Below are 21,698 nucleotides of genomic sequence, written 5' to 3'. Positions count from 1 at the left end.
GTTTACAAGTAAAAGCTGAAACAGGAGGATCCTTTACAGAAAGACGTACAGTGCTGGTCCAAGGCAGTGGAAGACCATCTCCAGGGCTGCTTTGACTGGGTGGATTGGGCCGTATTCGAGTACTTAATGGAAAACCTAGATGATTGTGTCACCACCATCACAGGCTTCATGAGCAAACGCATGGAGGACTGTGTACCAAAGAAGTCAGTCTGAGAGTTTCCCAACCAGAATCCCCTGGATGAACCAGGAAGTCCGCTCCCTACTGAAGGCCAGGTGTGAGGCATTCAGGTTAGATGACCCTGACCCATACAGGAAGTGCAGATATGGCCTCAGCAAAGCCGTCAGGGAAGCCAAGAGGCAGTACCACACCAAGTTAGAGACCCAAACCAACCATACAGAAGCCCACTGTCTCTGGCAAGGTCTAAACAGCATGATGGGATATAAAATGAAACAGTGTAAGATAGCAAACAACTGACATGATCCATGCTTTCTCTGCTCGTTTTCAGCAGAATACCACCAGCATGGTGTCACCAACATCTTCAACCTCTCCATCCTACAAGCCAAAGTCCCCACTGCTTCAAGAAGACCACCATCATCCCCATACCCAAGAGAGCACATACAATGTGCCTTAATGACTATCACCCAGTAGCTCTGACTTCAATAATCATGAAGTGCTTTGAGAGTCTGGTCGTGGCCCATGTCAACTCCAGTCTCCCAGTCTGCCTCGATCCCCGACAATTTGCCTACCAACATAACAGATTCACAGAAGATGCGATATCCCTAGCCCTGCACTCATCCCTGGAAATCTGGACAGCAAAGACACCTACATCAGACTCCTGCTCATTGACTACTGCTCCACCTTCAACATCATTACCCCCTCCAGACTGACCTCAAAAATCAGTGACCTTGGTCTCAGATACACCTTCTGCAACTGGATCCTTATCTTGCTGACCCAAGGGCGGCATTAAGTTAAGATAGACAACTGCACTTCCTCCATGATAACTTTCAACACTGGAGCCCCCAAGGGTGTGTTCTCAGCCCTCTACTGTTCTCCCTGTACACCCACAACTGTGTAGCCAAATTCTGAAAGAATGCCATCTACAGGTTTGCTGATGACACCACTGTGGTAGGATGGGTATTAAACAACAATCAGTCAGAATACAGGAAGGAGATACAGGGCTTGGTGTCATGGTGAAATTTTAACAATCTCTCTCTCAATGTTAGCAAAACTAAAGAAATGAGCATTGACTTCAGAAATTAAGGAGGAGAACACGCCTCATCTACATCAATGGAACTGAGGTTGAAAGGGTTGAGACGATTAAGTTTTTTGGAGTGACAGTAGCCAATGACCTAGCCTGGAGTTCCCACATAGATGTGACAGTCATTAAGGCATAACAACACCTCTTCTTCCTCAAGTCCCTCAGGAAATTTGGCATGCCCGTAAGGACTCTCATCAACTTCTACAGAAACACCATTGAAGGTATACTGTCTGGGTGCAGGATAGCCTGGTATGGCATCTGCTTTGCCCAGAACCATAAAAAACTACCGAAAGTTGAGTGCTCAGCTCAGACCGTCACAGAAGCAAACCTCCCGTCCAGGGGCTCCATTTACGCTTCTCATTGCCCCAGGAAGGCTCATCAAAGACCCCTCCCACCCTGGTACTGCTCTCTTCTAAACTTTTCCATCAGGCAGAAGATACAGAAACTTGAATACACACAGCAGCAGTCTCAAGGATAGCTTCTTCCCTGCCATTATTAGACAGATGAATGGAGTCTCTAATTTCAAATAACATTGATTTTGCTAATGTTGCTCTTGCCTTGTGCATGTCCTGTGCGATATAACCTGTATACCTCACTCTTTCCTAGTTTTCTTCACCTATATATATATATATATATATATATATTCTTGCTTACTATGATCTGCCTGTGCTACTCGCAAACAAAGCTTTTCGCTGTACTTACGTACATGTGACAATAAATCAAATCAATCAATCAAAAACCCAACTGGTTCACTAAGAGCCTTTGGGGAGTTAAACCTTGCTGTCTGGCCTACATGTGACACCAGACTCACAGCAATTCATTTGACTCTTAGCTGCCCTCTGAAAGGGCTGACTGAGCCAATCAGATAAAGCAAGCCATGAGGGATGAGCAGTAAATGAGCCCTGTCACAGAAGTAATAAAGTAATAAAAGAAAATAAACCTTTTCCATACTGACAGAGATTTGTAATCCAGGTGAGATCCATGGTGAGCATCTACAGTTCCTACTATCTCTTAGTTTAGAACAGGCCCAGACATGAGGTGCGAAAAATCCAGATCAAAAGTGGTCACAAAGGTTGGAGAGAATGCAAGAGAAAGAGAGATCAGGGAAGGAGTCAGAGAAGCAAAGTGAGAGCAAATTAATTAAATAAAACAATAGTTTATATATATTTACATGGCATCTTTAACGCAATGAAATGCCCCTCCAGCCAACCCACTAGACTTTCAATGTCAGAATGCTGGAAGCTAATTGGCTGCTCCAACCTATTGATGTTGAATGTGAAAGCCCACAATAATAATTTGCATTTATACAGCAACTTTAATACAGTGAAACATTCCATTCCACTCTAGAGGAGCATTATCAAACAATGTTTGACCCAGAGCCACATAAATTAGTTATAGGCCAGATGGGGAAGGCAATGGCTTAGTGGTATTATCACTGGACTGTTAGCACAGATACCCAGATAATGTTCGAGGGACCCAGGTTTGAATCCTGACACAGCAGATGGTGGAATTTGAATTAAATAAAAATCTAGAATTAAGCGTCTCATGATGACCATAAAAGCATTGCCAATTGTTGGAAAACCCATCTGGTTCACTAATGTCCTTCAGGAAAAGAAACTGTCATCCTTACCTGGTCTGGCCTATAGGTGACTCAGACCCACTGTGGTTGACTCTCAACTTGCCATTTGGGGAATTAGGGATGGGCAATAAATGCTGGCCTGGTCGGTGAAGCCTTCATCCTGTGAATGATTTTTTTTAAAAAAGGTGACAACAGGCTTAACCAAAGAGGGACAGTCTAGAGTCAGGGCCTTGGAAGCTGCAGGTAATGTGGGAAAATGGGAATCAGAGGATTTGCAAGCATTGGAGAAACTCAGAACTACTCGAGGATGCTCAGAGATAAAGGAAGGATGAGGCCTTGGAGCAGTGTGAAGGTGTTGTATGTTGCTGTACCAGTGATTGGTGGCTTGTGTTTTGGGTACACCTTACCCCTCTCTGGACATGGTCTCACCAAAGTCCTTTGCTATTGCAACAAAATATGTTTACTCTTTTACTCCAATTCGTATTGTAATATATTTTTAATGTTAGGGCTGCTGTGGCACAGTGGTAGCGCTCCTACTTGTGGCCAGGAGAACGAGGTTCAAGGCCCACCTGCTGCAAAGATGTGTCATAATTCATTTGGCTTAATATATTAAAAAATGCCACTTGTGGCTATAGCTGTAAGTTATCTTCCACTGAGTTTGTTCATGGTCATTCTGGATAAAAAATTTTTCGCAAACAGTCTTTCTTTTTTCTATTTTTCCTTCCAAAATGAATAACTACATTAATCCATACTTTACTCCAGTTCTTGCCCACTCTCTAAACTGGTCTAAATTGCTTTAGCAGACTCATTGCACCATCCTCATAAATTACTTTCCCTTCTAATATTGAGTTGTTGGCAAACTTAGATGTTGTATGCTATTTACCATCAGCTAATTTGTATAATATAAAAGGAGGTCCTGCATTTATATAGTACCTCTCATGATCTGCAAATGCCCCAGAGACTTTCGCTAAGGAGTTCTGAAGGGTAGCTGATGTTCTCTTGCAGCAATGCAGTAGCAGCTTGTGCACTAAAGACCATGGACAGCACTTACTCCCAAGTTTCAGTACATCTCTCATCATATTGTCCTGGACCTTAGAAAGTGCCAGCCTGCAAGCACTTTTCGGGCAGAGCAGAACGTCTTTGACTGAAATAATGTCCTCCAGGCACAGTTAAGGGTATCTCAGTGTAAGCGCCTGGGAACAGCCTGTAGAGCAGAGACTCCTGTGTCACAGACCTGCTCAGGATGAACTTCAACAAAAACCATTGCATTTCTCTCCAGGCCTTTGCAAAGCCACATTAGTTTAGAACAGAGATAACAAGGTGTCGAGCTGTATGAACACAGCAGGCCAGGCAGCATCAGAGGAGCAGGAAGGCTGAGGTTTCGGGTCTGGACCCTTCTTCAGAAGTCCTTTCAGAAATCCAGACCCAAAACATCAGCCTTCCTGCTTCTCTGATGCTGCCTGGCCTGCTGTGTTCATCCAGCTCTATACCTTGTCATCTCAGATTCTCCAGCATCTGCAGTTCCTACTATCTCTCAGTTTAGAACAGGCCCAGGCATGAGATGAGGAAAAGCTCTAGTTACAGGCAGCTTTATTAACCAAAGTCACCTGTTCCCCAAATATGTTACATTCACCATAAGTTACATCTTAAAATAACTCATTCAGTGTGTCTCAAAACATGCAAGCTCGCCACCTGAAATGTTAACTCTGTCTCTCTCTTTTTCTCCACAAAATCTGCCAGGTCCGCTGAGTATGTCCAGAATCTTCAATTTGAGTTCCAAAACATTATTATCTGATTTGCATTTGATTGAATTAATACTGCCTGTTTTGGCCATCTTCCTGGGGGCCTGTTTCATTGGTCAGCCAACTGACGTATTGTTCCCTCAGATTAATTTTGCATTTATTCCTTTAAGTGCTGGCTTCTATTCTTCTGGATGATGTGGGGTGGCTTGATCGAATGCTCAGAATAATGAAGGGCTTGGAAAGAGTGGACAGGGAAGCTCCCAGTAGACAGGGAAATTACCAGGGGCTCAGTGGTGGAAGGATTGGAGGAGACATAAGGAAAACCCAGAGTGTGGGTGGAATTCCATGTCCAGTTTGGAGGTTGAGGTGGAAATCCTGACCTCATTTAAAGGGAACTTGGAACTCCTCCTGAAGCTCTGTAACCTGCAAGCCTACAGGTGGGTGCTGGAAAGTGGGACCAGAACATAGATGGCCAGTTTATTGAGCCAGTACAGGTATGAAAGGCTGAATGGCCTCTTTCTACGCCAAAACCGTTTCTCTTCTCTCTTCTCAACCTTCTCTCTTCCAATGCAACTGCACCCAATGTAATTATCTCCTCGTAATCCTATCATGTCAATTTTCCCCTCAACCATTTGTGAACTCTTCCCTTTGGCATCCAACCAAAGCAGCTATTTAAAATCAGGTCAGATTTTCTAACATAACCTTGATTGGAGGTGTGTGATATCATCGGGAGACTGGCAAGGATGAAGGGAGCTCCAGTTAGCACCAACCAAACTTAGCCAGAGTGGGATTTATGTATAATAAACCAAAGAGTTGCAGATGCTAGAAATCTGAAACAAAAACGGAAATTTACTAAGTAAGACACTCAGGACAAGGGCATCCAATGGTGGTTTTGTGGTTCATGCCCTCAACCCATAAACAAATAAAATAAGGACTTCGGGGGCCTAGGCCCGAAACATCAGCTTTTGTGCTCCTGAGATGCTGCTTGGCCTGCTGTGTCCATCCAGCCCCACACTTTGTTATCTCGGATTCTCCAGCATCTGCAGTTCCCATTATCTCTGAAAATAAGGACTGTAGTTTCACAGGGCCTTAGGCTCAGGTTGGTTTGCCAGTGGAGGGAATACAGAATTTAACAATGTTAAAGCCAGGAATGAAGGACTTTAGTAATAGGTTAATAGAGCCATATATCTTGGAAACAGACCCTTCGGTCCAACCAGTCCATGATGACTATAATCCCAAATTAAACTAGTCCCACCTGCCTGCACTTTGCACATATCCCTCCAACATTTCTTATTCATGGACTTATCCAAATGTCTTTTAGATTTGTAACTGCACCTGCATCAAACACTTCCTTGGGAAGTTCATTCCACACATAAATCACGTTCTGTGTAAAACAAAATCCCTCATATCTTTTTTAAATCTTTTTCCTCTCAGTTTAAAAATATGTTCTTGAAATTCTGCACCCTAGAGAAAGGACACCTGCCATTCATCTTATCCATCCCCCTCATGATTTTATAAACCTCGATAAGATCACCTCTCAATCTCCTACGCTGCAGTGAGAAAAGTCCCAGCCTTCCCAGTCTCTCCAAAGAAACCAAAGAACAAAGAAACCTACAGCACAGGAACAGGCCCTTCGGCCCTCCAAGCCTGCGCCAATCAAGATCTTCTGTCTAACCTGTCATCTATTTTCTAACGGTCTGTGTCAATTCACTCCCTGCCCATCCATGTACCTGTCCAAAAATATCTTAAAAAACGCTAACGTGTCTGCATCTACCACCTCCGCTGGCAACGCGTTCCAGGCACCCACCACCCTCCGTGTCAAGAACTTTCCACGCATATCTCCCCTAAACTTTCCTCCTCTCACTTTGAACTCATGACCCCTAGTAATTGAGTCCCCCACTCTGGTAAAAAGCTTTTTGCTATCCACCCCGTCTATACCCCTCATGATTTTGTAGACCTCAATCAGGTTCCCCCTCAATCTCCGTCTTTCTAATGAAAATAATCCTAATCTATTTAACCTCTCTTCATAGCTAGCACCCTCCATACCAGGCAACATCCTGGTGAATCTCCTCTGCACCCTCTCCAAAGCATCCACATCCTTTTGGTAATGTGGCGACCAGAACTGTACACAGTACTCCAAATGTGGCCGAACCAAAGTCCTATACAACTGCAACATGACCTGCCAACTCTTGTACTCAATACCCCTCCCAATGAAGGAAAGCATGCCATATGCCTTCTTGTCCACCCTATTGACCTGTGTTGTCACCTTCAGGGAACAATGGACCTGAACACCCAGATCTCTCTGTTCATCAATTTTCCCTGGGACTTTTCCATTTACTGTATAGTTCGCCCTTGAATTTGATCTTCCAAAATGCATCACCTCACATTTGCCCGGATTGAGCTCCATCTGCCATTTATCTGCCCAACTCTCCAGTCTATCTATATTCTGTTGTAATCTCTGACAGTCCCCTTCACTATCAGCTACTCCACCAATCTTAGTGTCATCAGCAAACTTGCTGATCAGACCACCTACACCTTCCTCCAGATCATTTACATATATCACAAACAACAGTGGTCCCAGCACAGATCCCTGTGGAACACCACTGGTTTCAGGTCTCCAATTTGAGAAACTCCCTTCTACTACTACCCTCTGTCTCCTGTTGCCCAGCCAGTATTTTATCCATCTAGCTAGCACACCCTGGACCCCATGTGACTTCACTTTCTCCATCAGCCTGCCATGGGGAACCTTATCAAATGCTTTATTGAAGTCCATGTATATGACATCTACAACCTTTCCCTCATCAATCAACTTTGTCACATCCTCAAAGAATTCTATTAAGTTGGTAAGACATGACCTTCCCTGCACAAAACCATGTTGCCTATCACTGATAAGCCCATTTTCTTCCAAATGGGAATAGATCCTATCCCTCAGTATCTTCTCCAGTAGCTTCCCTACCACTGACGTCAGGCTCACTGGCCGATAATTACCTGGATTATCCTTGCTGCCCTTTTTAAACAAGGGGACAACAGTATCAAGTCTCCAGTCCTCTGGGACCTCACCCGTGTCTAAGGACACTGCAAAGATATCTGTTAGGGCCCCGGCTATTTCCTCTGTCGTTTCCCTCAGTAACCTAGGATAGATCCCATCCGGACCTGGGGACTTGTCCACCTTAATGTCTTTTAGGATACCTAACACTTCCTCCTTCCTTATGTCAACTTGACCTAGACTAAGAAAACATCTATCCCTAACCTCAACATCCGTCATATCCCTCTCCTTGGTGAATACTGATGCAAAGTACTCGTTAAGAATGTCACCCATTTTCTCTGAATCAGCGCATAACTTTCCTTCTTTGTCCTTAAGTGGGCCAATCCTTTCTCTAGTTACCCTCTTGCTCTTTATATATGAATAAAAGGCTTTGGGATTTTCCTTAACCATGTTTGCCAGCAATATCTCATGTCCTCTCTTAGCCCTCTTAATCCCTTTTTTCAGATTCGCACTACATTCCCGATATTCTTGCAAGGCTTCGTCTGTCTTCAGTTGCCTAGACCTCATGTATGCTTCCTTTTTTCTCTTGGCTAGTCTCACAATTTCACCTGTCATCCATGGTTCCCTAATCTTGCCATTTCTATTCCTCATTTTCACAGGAACATGTCTTTCCTGCACGTTAATCAACCTCTCCTTAAAAGCCTCCCACATATCAAATGTGGATTTACCTTCAAACAGTTTCTCCCAATCTACATTCCTCAGATCCTGCCGAATCTTGGTATAGTCGGCCTTCCCCCAGTTTAGTACTCTTCCTTTAGGACCCCTCCTATCCTTGACCATGAGTATTGTAAAACTTACGGAATTGTGGTCGCTATTTCCAAAGTAGTCCCCTACTATAATATCAACCACCTGGCCGGGTTCATTCCCCAGCACCAGGTCCAGTATGGCCCTTTCCCGAGTTGGACTACATACATACTGCTCTAGAAAACCCTCCTGGACACACCTTACAAATTCTGCTCTGTCTTGACCCCTAACACTGAGTGAATCCCAGTCAATGTTGGGAAAATTAAACCCTCCCATCACCACCACCCTGTTTCTCCTACACCTTTCCATTATCTGTTTACATATTTGTACCTCTATCTCACGCTCGCTGTTGGGAGGCCTGTAGTACAGCCCCAGCATTGTTACTGCATCCTTCCTATTTCTGAGTTCTACCCATATTGCCTCACTGCTTGAGTCCTCCATGGGGCCCTCCTTCAATGCGGCTGTGATATCATCTTTGGCGATTACCGCAACTCCTCCACCCCTTTTACCTCCCTCTCTATCCCACCTGAAGCATCGATATCCTGGGACAACTAGTTGCCAGTCATGCCCTTCCCTCAACCAAGTCTCAGTAATAGCAATAACATCATACCTCCAGGTACTAATCCAAGCCATAAGCTCATCTGCCTTGTCTACTACACTTCTCGTATTAAAACAAATGCACCTCAGACCACCTGTCCCTTTGTGTTCATCATCTGCTCCCCGACTACTATTCCCTTTAGTCACACTGACTCCATTATCTAGTTCCCTACAGGCTTTCGTTTCTATCTCTTTTCTGTCCAATATTTGGTTCCCATCCCCCTGCCACATTAGTTTAAACCCTCCCCCACAGCATTAGCAAAAGCACCCCCAAGGACATTGGTTCCAGTCCGGTTCAGGTGTAGACTGTCCAATTTGTAAAAGTCCCACCTTCCCCAAAACCAGTTCCAATGTCCCAAAAATCTGAACCCCTCCCTCCTACACCATCTCTCAAGCCACGCATTCATCCTAGCTATTCTTTCACTTCTGCACTGAATAGCACGTGGCAGTGGTAGCAATCCTGAGATTACTACCTTTGAGGCCCTACTTTTTAACTTGGCTCCTAACTCCCTAAATTCTGCTTGTAGGACCTTGTAACTCAAACCCTCCATTCCTGGAAACATCCTGGTATATCTTCTCTGAGCCCTCTCCAGCTTAATAAGATCATTCCTATCACAGGGCAACCAGAACTGGACACAGTCCTCCAGAAGTGGTCTCAGTAATGCCCCTGCACAACTCAACATCAGTTATGAGGAAAGGAGAGAGAAACTGTAATTTTAAAAAAAGTTCATGCTGAAAGCACAAGATATTGGATGAGATCTTTGAAAAGAAAAATTAAAATTCAGGAAGAAGTTTGCAGTCTAACAGTTTATAAGCAACTAAACTCCTCCCTAGTGATTTTTTTTCTCAATCAACATTGTTAGAGAAAAGCAGGTAATCCAACCATCAATCACGTTGCTGTTTGCGGGAGTTTGCTTTGTACTTTACAGCAGTGACTACACTTTAAAGCCACTCTTGGATGTGAAATGGTTTAGGTCATTCACAGGACACGAAAAGTGCTATCAAAGTGGAAGTCTTTGTTTTCTTTAGAGTCAGGGAGCAGAGTCGGAAGGTGAGAAAGAGATGCTGTTTCGCCAAAGCAGAGAGTTGAGATGTGGGATAGATATGTTCAAAAATATACATGGAAACTATTTCCAATGCTTAGTGAGTCAGTAACTGGAGGGCATCAATTTATGATCACCACCAAATGAACCTAGGGAGGGGTGAGCGGAAATGTTTTACACAAGAGGACTCTTCCTACATTATAACAGTGACTGCACTTCAAAGGTAGTTCATTGACTGTAAAGTGTTTTGGGAAGTCCAGAGGTCATGAAAGATGCTGTTCAAATACAAGTTCTTTCTCCCCTTATATAGAATGTCTTAACAGCAACAGTTGTTGAGGCAGACCCATTGGCAGCTTTTAAAAGGGAAATTAATACAGTTAAGGAGAGGGCAGAGGTTTCAAAAACAGCAGAGGTTAAATGTATCCTGTTATGCTGGAAGACTTTATGATGCTAAGAGGAATGAAAAATTGGGGTCCCATATTTCCTTAGCTATGGTGACTGAGTCGCTCCGCTTTGCTCCCCTCCCCACACACACACATACACACACACACACACACACACACACACACACACACACGTCACACTTGTGATTTGATATTTGACTAGTCAGGAATGCCCTTGACTTCCCAAGGGGCGGAAGGATTTGTCTCCAAGTGGGTGGACGCTAGGAAGTTGTTTCCATTACGTGGGGTGACTAGGACCCGTGGGCACAGCCTTAGGCTAGAGGGGGTAAATTTAAAATGGAAATGAGGAGACATTTCTTCAGCCAGAGAGTGGTGGGCCTGTGGAATTCATTGCCACGGAGCGCAGTGGATGCCAGGACGTTAAATGTCTTCAAGGCAGAGATCGATAAATTCTTGATCTCACAAGGATTCAATGGCTACGGGGAGAGTGCAGGGAAGTGGAGTTGAAATGCCTATCAGCCATGATTTAAATGGCGGAGTGGACTCAATGGGCCGAATGGCCTTACTTCCACTCCTATGTCTTATGGTCTTATGGTCTTATGGCCCATGATGCTGCTGTTAGCAACCAAGACAAGCGTCATGGATTGTGGTTCCATTAATTGTTTATTTTATTATTCATTCGCTGGATGTGAGAGTGATTGGCCGGGACAGCTCTTATTACTCATTCTTAGTCACCCTTGAGAAGGTGACAGTGAGTTGCCTTCTTGAACCACTGCAGTTCACATGCTGTAGGCAGACCCACAAAGCCCTGAGAATTTTGACTACAGTGAAGGAAGGGCGATATATTTCCAAATCAGGATGGTGAGTGGCTTGGAGAGGAACTTGCAGTCGGTGGTATTCCCGTGTACCTGCTGTCCTTGTCCTTCTGGGTGAGAGTGGTTGTGGGTTTAGAAGATGCTGTCTAAGGAGTGTTAGTGAGTTGTTAAAAAGTGTATTTGAAAATATTTGTTCACTAATAACATGGGCGGAAGAGGGGGCCTATTGGACGGACAATGTCATTGGAACAAAAGGAGCCTTTATGCTCCTTGAAGTTGTTCCTCCAGATCATGGTGAATTGTATCTGCATTCAATTTCCTCACTTTGACTCCCTATTGTTCTGTACACTTACCTGACAAAAATCTATCAATCTTAGTTTTGAAATTTTAAATTGATCCCTGTACTCAACAGCTTTCTGGGACAAGTCCATTTGTTCTGTACTCCATCCAGAAATGTCTCTCAATGTATCTACTCTTTGTCTGAAACATGCTACTTAATCACCTGGATAATTTCCTGAATTCCTAAATTTGAGAAAATACAGGCCCGGCCTTGTAACTTGTCTTCTGCAAATGCTTCCAGGTTCACATTGAACCTGACTTTGACCACGCTGTTTGAAAGCTGCAGGAGATACCAAACATGAGTCGGTTATGAAGAAGGGTCCCGACCCGAAACACCAGCTCCTCTGATGCTGCCTGGCCTGCTGTGTTCCTCCAGCTCCCCACTGTGTTATCTCTGACTCCAGCATGTGCAGTTCTTATTACCTCTTGGTGATGAGCCTGACTTTTACAACAGCTGCACAGTTACATCAGTTGAGCCAATCTCAGGAGACAGTCCTATAGTAGGCGTACCTACTGGCAAAATTCTTGTTCTATTATCCATCCAGCCAATATCTGGTCCCCCTATTACAGGAAGGACATCATTAAGGTGGACACGGTTCAGAAGAGATTTACCAGGATGTTGACAGGAATGGAGGGTTTGAGTTGTAAAGAGAGGCTGAAAAAGCTGGGATTTATTTCACCGGAGCGTAAGAGATTGAAGGGTCACTTTCTTTATGGATGAGGGCAGCGCTGGCTTGGTAATATTTATTGCCCATCCCTAATTGCCCAGAGGGCAGTTAAGAGTCAACCATATTGCTGTGCACCTGGAGTCACATGTCAGCCAAAGCAGGTAAGGATGGCAGTTTCCGTCCCTAAAGGACATTAGTGAACCAGGTGGGCTTTTCAGTTAACAATGGATTTGTGGTCATCATTGCGTTCTCAATTCCATATATTTATTGAATTCAAATTCCACCATCTTCCATGGCGGGATTCGAACCCAGGTCGCCAGAACATTACCTGGGCCTCTGGGTTAATTCTCCAGTGATAATACCTCTAGGCCATCATTTCCCTGGAGATTAATATAGTAATGAGAGTTATGGAAAGAATGTTTTCCCTAGGATTGGGAATTTTAATCCAAGGGGGCATATTTTTAAAGTGAAAGGAGAAAGATTTAAAAAAAGACATGACAGGTTTTTTTTTACACAGAGGGTGGGTCATGCGTGGAAGTACCCTATAAAAGAGAAGTGGTGGGTGTGGGTACAATTACAATATTTAAAAGACATTTGGATAAGTACATGATTAAGAAATGTTTGGAGGGATACAGGCCAAGTGGAGGCAGGTGGGACTAGTTCAGTTTGGCGTGGACAAGTTGGGCCAAAGGATCTGTTTCTGTGCTGTACAATTCTATGACTCTACTTATATTCTCCATCTGACTGCCCCTGGGAGCAGAGTTCTCTACTGCTCCCTCATCCTGTTTGCTTTCTTTCCAACTCAGATATGACAAGAGAAAATAAAATGTACGCTTCTACAGCATCCCTACCTAGACTTCAGAATATCTTCACCATCTGTGTCGTACTTTTTGAATTGCAGTAATATAGGGAAACGTGACAATAAAATTACACTCAACAAAGTCCAATAACAATGATGTATTGATGTTCAGGTAACATATTCTTAACTTTGTTGATTTTGAGAAATATCTCAAATAATGATCAGGAATAACAGGGAGAACTTGCCCACCCTTTGTTGATTTCTTGTCCTCAGGATCTTCTAATGTCCACCTTGGGAGGACGGATAGGCCTTGGTTCAACATCTCACCTGAAAGATGTGATATTAGATGAAAACAAGAGTAAAGCTGGAAGATGGAAGTGAATTAACAAGATCCTTTTCCCCTATTCTGTGTTTCAGAGGGCAGAGGCCTCTGGGGTGGACCTGGCCTGGGAAACCTGCAGTTGAAGGCAACACAAAATCTGCATCTTACTCATTGGAGGAGCTTGGAGGACGGATAGTGAGCATAAGGGAATGCAATGGCTCAGAGAGAGATCAATACTGCAAGACATTCATGCTAATGGGTGCCAGAGCTAATGATACAGGCTACTACCGCTGCTTTTATCACTTCATTGAACCCATTGTTGATGGAACAACAGCGACCAGTATATATATCTTTGTGAAAGGTAAGGTGATGAATGACTATTGCTGTGAGTTTTGTATCTTCTTTGTTCATGCGATGTTGCTATTAATGGCAAACCAAGCATTTATTACCCATCCCTAAGCACCCAATTACAGTCCACCTGGTGTACAGATACCCACAATACTGTTACAAAGGACCCAGAAACGGTGAAGGAAAGAAGATATATTCCCAAGTCAGGGTGAGGTGTGTCACTTGGAGGGGAACCTGCAGGTGGTGATGTTCCCATGTGCCTGATGCCCTTGTCAGTGGTACATGCTACAGTTTTGGGAGGTGCTGTTGAAGAAGCCTTGACAAGTTGCTGTCGTCCATCTCATACGTTTCCGCGTTGCTGCTACTGTACACTAGTGATGGAGGGAGTGCATGATGGGTGAGATGGATGGGATGCTCTTCACGTGAATTTCTTTATCCTGGAGCTTCTTAAGTGTTGTTGGACCTGTGCATTATAGATAGTAGGTAGACACTGGGGAGTCGAGAGGTGAGTTACTCAGTGCAGAATTCCCAGCCTCTGACCTGCTCTTGCAGTCACTGTATTTATATTGCTAGTCCAGTTCAGTTTCTGGTCAATGGCAACCTTCAGGATGTTGACAGTGGAGGATTCAATGCTAATGATGACCAATTGACTCTATGTACTCATACCCTGCTCATTCTTTACGATAGTGGATGGTTATTTCTGTGAGATGATCATTATAAACGGAATAGATCAGGTGGAGGCAGGGAGGTTGTTTCCGCTAGCAGGTGAAACTAGGACTAGAGGGCATCGCCTCAAAATAAAGGGAAGCAGATGTAGGACTGAGGTCAGGAGGAACTTCTTCACCCAAAGGGTTGTGAATCTGTGGAATTCCCTGCCGAGTGAAGCGGTTGAAGCTACCTCACTGAATGTTTTTAAGGCAAGGCTAGATAAATTTTTGAACAATAAAGGAATTAAGGGTTATGGTGAGTGGGCGAGTAAGTTGAGCTGAGGCTCAAAACGATCAGCCATGATCTTATTAGTTGGCGGGGCAGGCCAGATGGCCTACTCATGCTCCTAATTCTTATGTACTTGTGTTCTTATTCTGTGCAAAGATTGCTATAATACTACTGACATAATAAAGAGTAAAACTTGAACCTTTGTGCCAATATTAAGGGTCATTATAATGGCCAAAGTTGGGAACCACCATAAGATCAGAAACAACATGGAAATACTTAGCAGATCAGGAAGACTCAGTGGAGAGAAGCTGAGATGATGTTTTAGGTTATGACCTTTCCCAATATTATGGGGGGCAGCATATGAGCCATTTTGAAATATCATAAAATGTCCTGACATCATCATATGTAGGCATTAATACGACTGAACGTGCACTTCTATCAGTCTGTTTAATGAGGATGGCGGAATACCTCAAAGGAGGCTGATATCCGTTACCAAGTCACTGTTTATTTACACACGAAGAGCCTCATTCAGAGCCAGCTCTCAGAGTGCTAGAGATAATGGGAACTGCAGATGCTGGAGAATTCCAAGATAATAAAATGTGAGGCTGGATGAACACAGCAGGTCAAGCAGCATCTCAGGGTTCAAGGGTCGGGTTCAGTCCGCCTCCCCCTCTCTCCCTATTTATTCCAGAACCCTCACCCCATCCCACTCTCTGATGAAGGGTCTAGGCCCGAAACGTCAGCTTTTGTGCTCCTGAGATGCTGCTTGGCCTGCTGTGTTCATCCAGCCTCACATTTTATTATCTCAGAGTGCTAGAATCTCTGACACTGTACTTTTTATCTGTCAGTCAGGGCTCCCTGAACAGATCAGATTAACAGCCCCAATCAGAGAACTCATATTCCAAGAGATGGTTGGCCTCATTACAACCACTACAGATGGGATGCTTTCTTGTTTAGAGTTTGATCTAGCATCAGTCTCAGATGAAAACGTACTTTGGGCATTAAAAATCAAAAGATGTTGGAAATCAGAAACAATACCAGAAATTGCTCGATATGCTCAGTAGATCTGTGGAGAGAAATGACAGTTAAAGTCTCAGGTCGAGTCACCTTTCCTCAGAACTTTGAGTATTGGTTGATAAGTAACTGGAGACTTTTTGTAGGTTACAACCCCAACCTACTAACCTACATTCATAGAAACCCACACTTGTAAGAAAGGAGGCTGTTTCGCCCATTGGATCTTCATGTCCCACACGGCCCCATTGTCTCTGATTTCTGAACATAACCCTTTTAAGTTCTTCCTCTTGAAATTCCTGTCCAAATCCTTTTAAAATCATTAATGGAATCAATTTCCACCACTTTTCCAGATACAATTGGGGCAGCACGGTAGCTCAGCGGTTAGTACTGCTGCATCACAGCACCAGGGACCCAGGTTCGATTCCACCCTCAGGGTGACTGTCTGTGCGGAGTTTGCACATTTTCCCTGTGCCCGCAAGGGTTTCGTCCGGGTGCTCCGGTTTCCTCCCACAGTCCAAAGATGTGCAGGCTAGGTGGATCGGCCATGCTAAATTGCCTGTAGTGTCCAGGGATGTGTGGGTTATAGGGGGATGGGTCTGGGTGGGATGCTTCAAGGGGCGGTGTGGACTTGTTGGGCCGAAGGGCCTGTTTCCACATTGTAGGGAATCTAATCTAATATTCCAGTTTTGGACTGCATGGGAAAGTTTCTCCTCACCTCCCTTCTAGATCTTTGTCCTGTGGCTATTAGTCCACTCACCAAAAAAAATTGTCTCTGTATGTTCTGTTCTCTGATATCACTTTCAAAACCCCCACTGGTCACCTCTGGACTGTTTCAGACCTACATGAACTGTCTAACCTTTTGAAGCTCATATCAATTGAAGCCCCTCATCCCTATTAACATCCTAATAAACCTCCCCATTTTTATATCAATGATCAAGGTCTGATCATCAATTGTTCACCAAGAATTGGCGAGCTGCATGGGTTTGTTTATTTAAAGAAATAGGACACAATATAAGTCATGGTGCAGATACAAAAGGCAGTGAAGAAGGCAGATGGTATGTTGGCATTCAGAGCAAGAGAATTTGAGTGCAAGAGCAGGGATGCCTTGCTGCAATTGTACAGGGCCTTGATGAGACCACAGCTGGAGTATTGGGTGTAGTTTTAGTCTCATTATCTGAGGAAGGATGTTCCTGCTATAGAGGGAGTGCAATGATGAATCCCCAGATTGATTCCTGGGAGGCAGGACTGATGAATGAAGAGAGGCTGGATTGGTGAGGATTATATTAATTGGTAGCAAAAACAAAGTTGCTGGAAAAGCTCAGCAGGTCTGGCAGCATCTGTGCAGGAGAAAACAGAGTTAACGTTTCGGGTCCGGTGACCCTTCCTCAGAACTGGTGGTGGCTCGGAAAACATCACTTTATATGCAGAAAATAGGGAGGTGGGTGGTGTAGGGAATAAACGATAGGATAGAGCCCAAAGAGAGAGAAAGACAGTTGGACAGACAAAGGAGTTGCTAACAATCAGGCTGGGAGGGTGAATAGTTGTTAATGGGGACTGTTAGTGATTAACAGCAGGGGGTGTGTAGTGGCAGGCTATGTGGTAACAAGGCCTGGTGTGTGGGGTGGGGGGGCTGGGACATGGGAAAGTTTAGGCCCTAAAATTATTGAACTCAGTATTGAGTCCAGAGGGCTGCAGGGTCCCTAAGCAGAAAATGAATTGTTGTTCCTCCAGCTTACGCTGGGCTTCACTGGAACACTGTAGCAAGCAGGAGACAGAGATGTTGGCCAGGGAGCAAGGTGGAGCATTGAAGTGGCAGGCAACAGGTAGTTCAGGGTCTTTCTTGCGAGCAGAATGTAGATGTGCGCTATTAGAGGCTATTGGAGAAAATTGATAGGCTATTGGAGAAAATACAGACGCATGGGATTGAGGGAGATTTAGTAGTTTAGATTAGAAACTGGCTTTCTGTAAGAAGGCAACAAGTGGTGATTGATGAAAAATATTCACCCTGGAGTCAGGTTACTAGTGGTGTGCCTCAAGGATCTGTTTTGGGACCACAGCTGTTTGTCATTTTTATAAATGACTTGGATGCAGGCATAGGTGGATGGGTCATAAGTTTGCAGATGACACGAAAGTCAGTGGGGTGGTGGACAGTTTGGAAGAATGTTGCAGGTTGCAGGGAGACTTGGATAAACTGCAGAATTGGGCCGAAAGGTGGCAAATGGAGTTCAATGCGGATAAATGTGAGGTGATTCAGTTTGGGAGGAATCATAGGAAGGCAGAATACCGGGTGAATGGAAAGATTCTTGGTAGTGTGGATGTGCAGAAGGATCTTGGTGTCCATGTGTATAGATCCCTGAAAGTTGCCACCCAGGTTGATAGTGCTGTTAAGAAGGCTTACAGTGTGTTAGATTTTATTAGTAGAGGGATTGAGTTCCGGAGCTGTGAATGTCCTGCTGCAACTGTACACAACGCTAGTGCGGCCTCATTTGGAATATTGCGTGCAGTTCTGGTCACCCCATTACAGGAAGCATGTGGAAGCATTGGAAAAGGTGCAGAGGAGATTTACCAGGATGTTGCCTGGTAATAGGGCCTGGCGCACAGGCCCTATGAAGAAAGGCTGAGAGACTTGGGTCTGTTCTCATTGGAGAGAAGGAGGCTAAGAGGAGATTTAATAGCGACATACAAGATGATCAGAGAATTAGATAGGATGGACAGTGAGAGTCTTTTTCCGAGGATGATGACTTCAGCTTGTACAAGGGGGCATAGCTTCAAATTGAGGGGTGATAGATTTAAGACAGATGTCAGAGGCAGGTTCTTTACTCAGAGAGTGGTAAGGGCGTGGAACGCCCTGCCTGCCAATGTAGTTAACTCAGCCACATTAGGGGCATTTAAACAGTCCTTGGATAAGCATATGGATGATGATGGGCTAGTGTAAGGGGAGGGGCTTAGATTAGTTCACAGGTGATTGAGGGCCCTGTTGACAACAGAGCTGGGCAATCCTCACTTGAGGAAGATTGTGAACATTTCGGAGACTCCCTTTTCGAAGTTGGCCTCATCTGAACATGTGCGATAGAGACGGAGGAGCTGAGAGAATGGGATGCAGTCTTTACAGGAATTGGGGTGTGAGGATGTATAGTCCAGGTAGCTGTGGGAGTTGGTGAGTTTGTAATGGATATTAGTGGCCAGTCTATCTGTAAGGGACCCTACAGCACTCTGGACTCAATATTGAGTTCAATAACTTCAGGGCCGAAATTCTCCCATGTCCCAGCGCCCCACCCAACACACCAGGCCTTGTAACCACCTAGCCTGCCACTACACACCCCCTGTTGTTAGTCACTAACAGTCCCCATTTACAACTATTCACCCTCCCAGCCTGATTGTTAGCAATTCCTTTGTCTGTCCAACTGTCTTTCTCTCTCTTTGGGCTCATCCTATTGTTTACTCCCTACCCCATCCAGCTCCCTATTTCCTTCATATAAACTGACGTTTTCCCAGCCACCATCAGTTCTGAGGAAGGGTCACCGGACCCAAAACGTTAACTCTGTTTTCTCCTCCACAGATGCTGCCAGACCCGCTGAGCTTTTCCAGCAACTTTGTTTTTGTTCCTGATTTACAGCATCTACAGGTTTTTCTCTTAATTGGTGTTGAGAAGAATGAGGGAGAATTTCATAGCAATCTATGCATTTTTCAACAGTACAGATGGGGTTAATGCAGGAAGCATGTTCCTGATGAATGGGGAGTTCAGAACCAGGATTCACAATCTAAGGACATGCAGTCAGCTATTTAGGATGAGAATGAGGAGAAAGGTCTTTACCCAGAGAATATTGAACCTCTGCCATTGAAAGCAACTGAGGCCAAAATATTGAATGTTTTCAAGGTGGAGTTGAATGTAGTCTGAAGCTAAAGGGATCTAAGGGTATGGGGTGGGAGGGGAAGCAGGAATAGGCTACTGAGTTTGACGATCAGCCATAATCGTATTGAATGGTGGAACAGGTTGGAAGGGCTGAATGGCCTACTCCTGCTCCTATCTCCCATGCTTCTATGCTTTTCTAAAGTAAATGTTATAGCAAACTGACTCATTTTTTTTGTGTGCAACTTGCAACCTCGTAGCAGACGAAACTGAAAGGCAGAGCCACAGTATTGTATGCACACAGCACATAGAGTCCTTAAAAAGGACTCACTTTACGGGTGACCGAGAGTAGACTGGTGGGGCAGTAACTCACTGGGTTATATTTGGCCTGGTTTCTATGAACAGGACAAATCTGAGCTCTTTCCATATTGTCAGGTAAACGTTAGTGGTGTAGATGGACTGGATTTGGATATTTGTAGAGATTTGTGTCTCCTCCTGTTAGTTGTTTAACTGTTCATCACTATTCACATCTAGATGATAGATTGCAGACTATATCTGACCTGTTCACTGTGATATCACGTAGCTCTATCTATTGGATGCTCCTTCTGGTGTTTGGAATGAAAGTATTCCTGTTTTGTCACTTTTCGAGATTGACATCTCATTTTTGGGTATGCCCGATGCTTTTCCTGGCATACCACCCCTGCAATGCTCATTGAACTAGGGTTGATGCCCTGTTTTGATGGTAATGGGAGAGTTTGGGATATGACTGAACCATGAGGTTGCAGGTTGTATTTTAATACATTCTGCTGCTGCTGATTGAACATGGCATCACATCAAAGCCTAGTTCTGAGTTGCTGAATCTGTTCGAGGTCTGGCCAATTTAGCACAGTGGCGGTACCAGACAGCACAATGCTGGGTATCCTTAATGTGAAGATGAGACTTCATTTCCACAAAGACTTTGCAGTGATAGCTTCTACCAATACTGTCATGGACAGATGAATTTAAAACAGGTAAACTGATGAGAATGAAGTCAAGTAGATTTTCCCTCTATTTAGTTTCTTCACTACCTGCTGCAGACCTAGGCTAGCAGCTGTATCTTTTAGGGCTTGGTCAGTAATGATGCTACTGAGCCATGTTGAAGTTTTCCATTGACATTATATTCCCTTGACACCCTCGGCACTTCCTCTAAGTATTATTCAGCATGGAGGAGTACTGATCCATCAGCTGGAGGTATGGGGTAGTAGGAGGTAACCAGTAGGAAGTTTCCTTAGCTATGTTTGACCTGACACCATGAGATTTCATTGGATCATGTTGAGGAGTGTCAGCTCTCTCCACATCTATCAAGACATTTCAACTTGTTAGAATGTGCATTTCTGTCTTATTCTAACAGTGCTTTTTCCCAATTGAGTGTAGAGCTTTAAACAATCTAAGTTTATTTTTCTTCTCTGGTCTCAAAAGAGTTTCAAAAAATAACAATGATTAATGCTTCAAGTGTTTAAAATGATCCACATGCTCACTGTTGATGGAAGAAACAGTTTGTTGCAAATTCCAGCTGAGGAAGTCAAAAGGACGCCATTATAGGGGAAGCCCAGGTATAGCGCAAGAGGGAATTTGAGGTGCATTAGGAGGTGATTCAGAAAATAATAAGAAAGAAAACAGCGAAAGAGGAAGACAGAGATAGAGAAAAGAGAGAGACAGCCTCAGGACTTATTAAAGGGCAGCTGCTGAGGTACCTTTGCAGTGTGCTCACTGTTTAATTTGGTGAAAAATTAAAAATACAAGTATTTTTAAAGCAACTTAACTCATTCTCAGAGAAATTTCACAGTGCATCCTCAACATTAACTTACATTCACTTATAATACAAAGAAATGCAAAGTTGATTGAATTATCACGCCTTCACAAGCAGCATTATGAGAACAAGCAGATAATTTGTATTTCTGATTCTTTTTGAAAGATAAATATTGGCCGGAACTCCCAAGAGAACTCTCTTACCCTTCCTTGTATTGGTGCCATGTGATTCTATCATATCTGGCTGAGAGGGCCTCATCTATTAGATGTCGCCTACGATAGTGCAGCGCTCTGTTAGTACTTTCCTTCACATAATGCAGCTCACATTGCATACAGGAGGACCTTTATAGCACAGTGGTAGTGTCCCTATATTTCTGGGCTGTAAGGCCTGGCTTCAAGTCTTAC

General features: G+C 44.1%; 1 protein-coding gene across 1 annotated transcript in view; it reads left to right on the top strand.

The window, feature by feature from the left end:
- flt4 (fms related receptor tyrosine kinase 4) overlaps positions 1-21,698 on the top strand; it is a 240,824-nt gene that overhangs the window by 101,969 nt on the left and 117,157 nt on the right. The window contains exon 3 of the mRNA XM_059650520.1: positions 13,453-13,718. Within this exon, the coding sequence (XP_059506503.1) occupies positions 13,453-13,718 (266 nt within the window). The remainder of the gene's footprint in view (positions 1-13,452; positions 13,719-21,698) is intronic.

Source organism: Stegostoma tigrinum, chromosome 13 (assembly GCF_030684315.1).
Source record: "Stegostoma tigrinum isolate sSteTig4 chromosome 13, sSteTig4.hap1, whole genome shotgun sequence".
NCBI lineage: Eukaryota > Metazoa > Chordata > Chondrichthyes > Orectolobiformes > Stegostomatidae > Stegostoma > Stegostoma tigrinum.
Note: the sequence above shows the minus strand (reverse complement) of the source record. Positions and strands in the feature narration are given on the sequence as shown.